The 8882-nt window shown below is 33.8% G+C and overlaps 1 protein-coding gene across 2 annotated transcripts; it reads left to right on the top strand.

Annotated features, from left to right (window-relative positions):
* The first annotated feature begins 2327 nt into the window (after positions 1–2327).
* LOC139852613 (AUGMIN subunit 8-like) lies at positions 2328–8083 on the top strand. Of its 2 annotated transcripts, none has more exons than XM_071841921.1 (7): positions 2328–2466; positions 4091–5290; positions 5389–5508; positions 5594–5710; positions 5802–5891; positions 5999–6106; positions 7623–8083. In XM_071841921.1, the coding sequence occupies exons 2-7, from the start codon at positions 4220–4222 to the stop codon at positions 7683–7685; spliced, it is 1569 nt and encodes a 522-aa protein (XP_071698022.1). In that variant the 5' UTR covers positions 2328–2466; positions 4091–4219; the 3' UTR covers positions 7686–8083. The 2 variants fall into 2 exon arrangements, with proteins under 2 accessions (XP_071698022.1, XP_071698023.1); XM_071841922.1 differs by having other exon boundaries at positions 2334–2466; positions 4100–5290.
* Positions 8084–8882: the final 799 nt, after the last annotated feature.

Here is an 8882-nt window from a genome sequence, read left to right as displayed (position 1 = left end):
CGAAACAAATTGTGGTTGGATCTCGGTCCAGTGTCACAAGGATACTATACGGCCCAATCAATACCCGGCCCAACATCAATTGATAAAAGTATTCGGTCCAAGATACTAAGGAAACACGACCCAACTAAAAATATAAATTGCCCCATTATAAAATAAGATCGTAACAGCCCATATAATAAAATTAATAAACCCGCTATGCAAGAAACCTTGTGTGTCTGGAACTTTTTGAATGGAATAAAACTCAGAACAAGGAAAAAGGCAAAAAAAAAATAAAAAAATACGTAAGCATGATCATTATCAAATTAGTCGCCATCTTCTTTATTTAAAACATAATTATTATTACTTTAATCACCTTTATCATCATCATTGTACTTCATACACGCATCATCATCTTTTTTTTAGCATCATCACGTCGAGCAGAAGTAACAGGTGTTATGGTTGTGTTGGGACGGTTTCTTTCAAGGGATAACAATATTGTAGTAGTAACAATTAAAGTAAACGGAAACATATATGCCGCAGCGATAACAATAGTTTTTGGGGTTTTAATGGTGATGTTACGGTGACAGAAGCAGGAACCAGATGTAACGTAGTAGCAACTATGGTTCGATGGTGGTGTTGGAGATGACAGTGGTGGCGTATGGTTGTTACCATGGTGATGGTTTTTGGGTTTGTCATGGATAAAAGGGTGGCGGTGTTACAGATGATAGTTGTACTAGGTAATAGGGTCCGATGTGTAGATGATGGTTGTAGTGTTTGATGGTAGCGGAAGGTTGTAGGATGGTGATGTATTACGATGGTTTCGCGGCTCAACAACGAAAGAAAAAAGAGATAGAGAGAGAGAGATGGTGATAGTGGTTGCCCTTGAAGGTGAAGTGGTGTTGATGTTAAAACAAGAAAACAATAATCAAAGGTGACGGTAATAATATGGTGCTCGATGGATTGTGGGGGTTTAGGTGACGTTTGAAGTTGAAACTGACGCAGCAAGTGGTATTGTTCGATGATCATAGAAGGCGAGCAAGAGGGGTGTTACTCGACGGTGATAAGTTGAATAACATGTGGTGATCAAATGGTTTATATTTATATCTATATTATGCTTGTATGTATATATCTAATAATATTTATAGGCTAGTTAGAAACAATGGTAATCAAGTAATCAATTTAAAACAGTATCATCTAATTATATACAGTGGTTTGATTTCCCATATGCAGTGTATGTATATCAAGTAGATTTCCCATATGCAGTGTACGTATATTAAGTAGGTCATAGAAATAATATAATAATAATTAATAATCATAAATATTATAAATATGAATTGTAAGTCATAAAGTACACGGTATTTGCAATCACAAGTTAAATAGTTCGGCAGCCGGTAATAGGATTAAATTTCCCTGGATTTCGTACTCTGTTGTTAATTAGTGGCGGATAAAAGTATTCAGAAAAATCCCATATTTTTAATTTAACTATATTTATTTATTTTGGTCATTATGGTATAAAATTCGATCCTTAATTTGTTAGATATGAATTACATCAACTGTCCCTCTCATTTATGGGTAAAATATAAAAAGTGTTAAAACTTAACAAATAGTTCTTAAATACATTTTTTTAAGCCTTAAATTTATAGAATTTATTTTCGTATCACCGTTTATTTTAAAATTACATAAGTTTGAATTTAACTTGCTTAATATCAATCTGAATAACAAACGAGTATTAAAATCGTTTAATATTTATTTTTAATATACTTTATTTATATATAGAGATATATTTTAATTATTATAATATTATATTTTTATTTTATTAATTTTTAATAGCAACAACATATAATACTTCAAATTATATTTCAAATTATTATTTATATATACATACACACATATCTATTTACAATTAATTGTTCGTGAATCGTCGAGAGCAGTCGAAGGTCAAATGAATATATGAAACAGTTCAAACTTTTTGAGACTCAATCTTACAGACTTTGCTTATTGTGTTGGTTTCAGCTTAAGATCAAGTTTAAATTTGGTCGAAAATTGCCGGGTCGTCACATTTTACAATTAAAAATTTAACCATAATCAATAGAGTAGTTTGTTTACTCATGCTAGCCTTTAATATACGTCATTAGTTTGTAGTGGTTCTTAGTATCCTTCATTTATTGATAAAGAATTTCCTAATTGTAATATAATCTTTATTTACGCAAAAATAAATAAATAAAAAATAAAAAGATAATTTAGGTTAATTTCGTCACTAGAAAACGTAATCAAAATCTTCTCTTCTTCATCAACCGTTCAACGCTTCTCCTTATAATTACTCCGCATAACTTTATAACTTATAGCCGAAAAAAAAGAGCTCTCATTTTCATCGCTCTCGTCCAATTTATATTTTTGACTGATCCATTTTTTATAATATCACGGCTGACTCAACGGAATACTGATCGCTCCGGCAATACACACCGATCTCCGGCAATATAATCGCCGGTCAGTTTACTTTCGAATTCAAATTTCAAATTCTGTTTCGTAATGTTTGATTTCTCGGCTATGTAAGCTATATTTCACTGTGAAGTGTTATATTCGAGGTGAACTTAATGTCAATAAATGGCGGTATTATAAAATTTACGTATAGCTTTAACTGAATATATATTTAATTTCATATGTTCTGTGTATTGAGATGAAAAAACAATAGAATCAATTTCGGTGCAGATCTTATTTTAGGCTTTATTATAAATCAATTAAAATTCAAAATAATAGTATAATATTCGATGTATACTTACTAAATTGATCACTGATACTTCGCCACTGTTCCTGAAATTATAGACACAAATCTGTGAAATACAGACACTGCATCATGTATTGTTTACGGAAAATGTTATTTATATATTACGGAGTATATTATATATTAATATTAATTAATGTATAATTAATAATTAATTTAATAAATATAAATAAATACTGTTTAATATTATACTCCGTATATAATAAAATGTCAATTTATATCTGGATTTATCGTCGGTTCTACTTACAATTGAAGAAATGTGATAATGAGTATATTAATGTAGGTAACGTAATTTATAAAAAAGCTTACAGGTAACCATCTATTGATTGATTCTCCACTTTAAAAGAATTACGTATAATTCAGTTTTAATAGTACACGTCAAATCAAAAGTACTATAATATAATATAAATTCAGCTTTGATCGTGAAAAGGTAACACGAAATAAAATTTTCACTGTAAAACAGGGCCGGTTTGTAAGTTTTCTATAGTTGTTGTGGACCACTTTTAATTCATTTCTGATATTTGATATATGTATCAATGTGTGAACAAATTCACTGAATTTAAAGGAAGAGGGACATGATCCTTTTTGTCACATGGTCCTCAATGGATGCTTCCATAATCCCATGCTTATATATTTATATATATATATATATATGCATTATAACTAGCTTCTTATTTACATAATAAGCTAATTTCATTGTAAATGTAAAATTAGTCTATTTAGTTAAACTTCCAAAATGCTATGTAAAGACAGAATCTGATTGTGTATTATCATTTTCAGTGCAAAAAAACAAATAATAAATAATAAATTTGGATAAATCTTATTATGCTATAGTTGTGGTCTTAATTGATGTTTTCAACATTATATATTTTTATTTATATTCATATTTAAAATTGTACTACGTATGATTTTCATCAATTACTCTGCAACTATTTTTCTATCAGTCCTGTCGACCATGGCAAATCCGTGAAAGAGACTACAGGTGGCACTCTCACACTATTTCTTATCCTACGCACCCCTCCCTTATCTTGAACCTATCACTTTCACTAAACTCCAACCACATTCACAGTAACTAGTACTGACTGAAAGTTTGCACCAATGATATTTTCCATTTCTGTTGAACTGTAAGTGTTGTTTACTAGTATAAAAGTGCATTTTACTTTAATATGATCATCATATTTAGTGTGTTGTTATGATTCAAAGATGCTTATTTGCTTTAATTTGTGTAAAGTTTCAAACTTTTTTCATTCTCAGATCTAGCTGTCTGTAAAGATGTGCACTTTCTTGTTTCACTTTTTCCCTTTTCTGATCATAATGTTCTATGTCTAGTTGTAATAGTGGAAGGATAGCATAGTGGAAGAAAAAAAAAAAAAAAAAAAAAGCCATCATTTTTTTTAAAAAAAAGTGTGGAATTTTGGACTATTTTTGATTGCAAGACATCAATGTGGTTGAATTTGAATGGAGTTGATGGATGTTTGTGAATCAAATCAAACATTAGATACTCGAAAATCGCCATTGTTTATTGAGAAGAACAATGGAAGAATTCACCAGCCACTTACAGTTAGTTCACGATACAAATCGCCCACATCAAGGCGGTTTCCATCCCCAAATGCCACAAGAACAGTTACATCACAGCCAGCACCGGTTAAAAAACGAGCTGTATCAACTGGAAGGCGACAGGTGGCACAACCGCCATTGCCGCCAAGCCCAAACACCCCAATTCACGATACATCTGTATTCGCTGAATTGTCTGCTAGAAATGTTAGTGCAAGTAAAATGTCTGAATCTTTATGGCCTTCAAGAATGCGTAGTTTGAGCGTTGCGTTCCAGTCTAATTCATTTTCGATGCCGGTTAGTAAAAGGGAGAAGCCTCCCCCTCAGACGATTTATGATCGCAGTTTAAAGCCGTCATTAAATGTAACACAAAAACAGACTGTTGTTTCATCATCACCTGCATATAGGAAGGCTACTACACCCGAGCGAAAAAGAAGTCCTCTCAAAGGAAAAAACCCGATTAATCAATCAGAGAATTCTAAACCGTTGGATGGAGTTCATACTAGATTAGCTGATCAGCTTCAATGGCCTAGTCGAATTGGTTCTAATGGTTTCAATAAAAGTATTGATCTTGTTGACGAAAGTATTAAACGTTCTTCAAGTCCAAATGTTAGGAGGATATCCAATCTTGTTTCCTCAAATTCGAAAAACGGTGAATTGTTACCATCTTCACCGAATAAGTCCTTAGGTGGTTCACGAGGTGTGAGCCCGTGTCGAACACGGGCCATGGTTAATGGACCTGCTAGAGGGGTCAGTCCTATGAGATCATCTAGTCCTTCAAGGCAATTATGTAATAATTCAAATAATACAGCTTCTGTTCTCACATTTATTGCTGATATAAAAAAGGGTAAGAAGGTTGCAAATCGAATAGAAGATGCACACAATTTACGGTTACTCTATAACAGACAAGTACAATGGCGGTTTGTTAACGCGAGTGCAGAATCTGTTTTGAACTCCCAAAAATTGACTGCTGAGGTTTGGTTATTACATTTCTATTATACTTGTCACATTTTTATCTTAACATCATTTATTTTAGCAATTTGTGAATAACTCATTGTAATTTGCTTGTATAGAAATCTTTAATTAATGCCCAAAGAACTACATCACAACTAAAAGATTCAGTAGCTGCAAAGAAGATGAAAATATGTCAGTTGAAACTGCAGCTAAAGCTCTATATGGCTTTAAACCAACAAGTAATACATTTTCTATATCAGTTTAATTCTTCTTTCGTGTGACAAACGTTTTAGACCGATTTACAATTCGGTGTCTCTGTTTTAGATTGGTTACCTAAATCAATGGTGTTCAATAGAAAGAGATCATCGTTTTGCGTTACATGGTGTTATTGAAGATCTACAAGCAAGTACTCTACGGCTTCCCGTAACAGGATGTGCAACCGTACGTCAATATCGTTAAAGTTAGTTTAGACCACTTTATGTGATGGTGATATATGAATAACACTTGTTTTTTTTTTTTTTTCAATTTACAGGCAAATATTCAAAGTGTGAAGTCTGCTTTTTGCTCTGCCATCCAAGTAATGCAGACGATGGGATCATCGATAAAATCTACATTATCAACAGTAAGATATATTCTTTTTTCTATATTATATATTTTATTAAAATATAGGAGCTTGTTGATCTTCGGTTTTTAGCAGTTTGCGACTTATTGGTTATTTGGTTGTTACAGTATGATGAAACAAATTGGCTGGTTTCTGAACTTGCAACTGTAGTAGCACAAGAAAGAGCTCTTCTTGATCAATGTGAATCTTTAATCGCTTTTACATCTTCTCTGCAGGTAGTTATTACGTTTATTGCGTTAAGCGATATCTTTACATAAAAGTAAAAGTTTTTTCTTAATATTTAAATTGGTCTCTTTATTACTTGCATATATAAGATTGTGTACAAAGAAACCTTGTGTTGTAGCTCATGTGGTAGTGGTTTGTCTCTCTTAGACTCGTGGGGTGCAGCATTGCACACGAGGTTGCCCCTTAACCTTTGAATTCCACCCAAGGGTGCCTTCCGCACATCGTGTTGCAGGGGTAGTGGGGGAGGGGGTTTTATCGGCCATGCCCTCGGAATGGGCCGGGTTTCTTCTTGGGCAACAGTTGGGGGCGGGTTATGCAATTGCGGGAGATGAACGCGTGGGTGGTTTAGTCACCTGAGTGTTCCTGAATTGCTGATAAAAAAAAAAAAAAAAAAAAAAAAAAAAGATTGTGTACAAAGATACATGAATCATGATGCATTATTATTTCAAAGGCATGCATGATTACCTAGCTCAGTTGTTGTACTAATAGTTTGGGGCACCTAATATTTTTTAAGCATGATAGCTACTATCCAATAGTAGTGTTATGGGCATGAACTCATAGAACCCTATTCTTAATATTAAACTCAGGTGGTCCTTTGTTATCACGCCATTTGCCATTTAATCTGGTTGTTTGAGCCCTATGTGATGTCACTATCTAGTAGGTCCCACCTTTTAACATTACCTGGCCCGGGAAAGATATTACCCTGCAACACTTTCTATTCTTATTAGTTGTAAAGAAAAAAAAAAAAAAAAATTTCTTGGATAATTTATTTGTGTCTGCAAATTAATTCAATTATTATTATTATGTTACTAAGACCTTTTTTAGTGGTGATGGGGGTGATGGGGTTTTTTTGAGGTTTTTGTGGGGTATAGTGCTAATGTGGCAAAGGTGATGGGGTGATGGCGTGATGGAGTTTGTAGTGGATGAGGTGATGGTTATGTGATGGGGTATTTGATCCCACTTTTGTACAATAAATGTGGTATTTATAAAATAAAAAGAAAAGAAAAAAAAATCTGATTGGCCAAAATCCCCATCACCACCATGTGATGGAGTCATCACGCCATCGATTTTTTTCCTCCATCACGCCCCATAGTGGCGTGATGGGAGCGTGATGGGGGTGTTTTTTTGTTGATCACGCCCACTAATAAGGGTCTAATATAACTTTTTTATCAAACAAGATAATCATATAAGTTAAGCATGTAAACTTATTTGTGGTAGCAGCACATTGTTTCTTAGACTTGGGGCTACCTTTACAAATAAAAGGCAGACCCCATTCACATTTTATGAACGTAATTACCAAAATCATTATTTTTCCTTTTGTACTGTTGACAGCTGTGTTGGGCAAAAATGTAGACATGCGCGTTGTGTTGTCTTGGTTATTTAAGTTTATACTGTGATGGGTGAATTGATGAATATGTACTTCGTGGTTCAATCATGATTTCCCAAATAACAAATATTTTTTTTTTTTTTTTTTTTTTTTTTCTTTCTGGTTTTGGTTATGTACAGGTAGAGGAATACAGTTTTAGGACAAATCTTGTACAGTTGAAACAAGGTTTGAAGAGAGTATGATATTATTCGCCAATAAATGACGCTGCCTTCATGACTCCACCCACATCCGACACTAACTTCACTCTATTTCATATCTTAAGAAAAGAGAATACATCGACGACAAGCACATGGTGTGTCAGCTAATATAGTGTGTACAGTTTACTGTTTTCGTGTGTGGTTCTTTTATCCCCTCATTTTAGGATGGGAGTTGAAGGTGATTGTGGAAAATTGTAACTATTTGATGTATCCATGGCAATTGCAAATTTGCAAAGTTATGGTTCTAGTCTAGCTTCATTCCTTTTATTATATATGCAAATGTAAGAAAGAAAATAGAATATAACTTTGGTTTAGATAGATTACTAAAGATATGAATTATAATTACACCATGAGAAAGAGAAGTTTTCGAACCTTTCGAGTCATTTTAGATTACTTCCTTTGTAACTGTACAAAAGAGGGCTGTGTCGACTGTAAAAGATCTTGACTGAACCAAGGGCCTAACGTATAACTTGGTTAAGACGATCTGAGGGATTAAGAGGAGCTGACCCTTTGAACATTTATGAATTATATGATCTGGGAGGGTGCACAGTTGGGTGCATCAAAAATAGACTTTGGGCGACTTTCAAACTGTTTGACCCATATAACCCTTTTGAACCATTTATTTTTAAACTATTTCAATCTGATCAACGAACTTATTTTGGGTACCTTAGAGTAAGTCATCAAGATAAGTCTCACGATCAATTTGGAACCATTTAGGAAACTGATCTAGAATCCTTGAGAATGCAAACCAGATCTCACCGACAACAGAAGTCAACCATAACCCAAATGCATCATGCATAGGGTTCAACATTCTATATCGAAGAAATATAGCCAAGATATAAAGACCCGCCACTATCACCATCCTATAAGGATTAATTTGGCTAGATACAATTGGTTCTTTTCTAAATGTCATTATGATGTTGAGTAAGTTGATTAATATGGTGCAGTGGTAGGTTGATATGTAAATCGTTTTTCTTTTTGAACGGAGGTTAGGACTCATTGACGGGAGTCTGAAATTAATCTCGGAATCCACTCACCTGATAATTTTTTTGGTCGAACTATTACAGCCTCGCCCCCCTCAGGAGGAGACCCCCACGAGGAATCTATACGGGCATCGCATGTGGTAAAACCGCCTCAGGTGAGGTTCGAACGCAAGATGTCTGCAACATCCGAGGCCTATGG

This window comes from Rutidosis leptorrhynchoides, chromosome 6 (assembly GCF_046630445.1).
Source record: "Rutidosis leptorrhynchoides isolate AG116_Rl617_1_P2 chromosome 6, CSIRO_AGI_Rlap_v1, whole genome shotgun sequence".
Lineage (NCBI taxonomy): Eukaryota > Viridiplantae > Streptophyta > Magnoliopsida > Asterales > Asteraceae > Rutidosis > Rutidosis leptorrhynchoides.
This window is presented reverse-complemented; position numbering and strand designations above follow the sequence as displayed.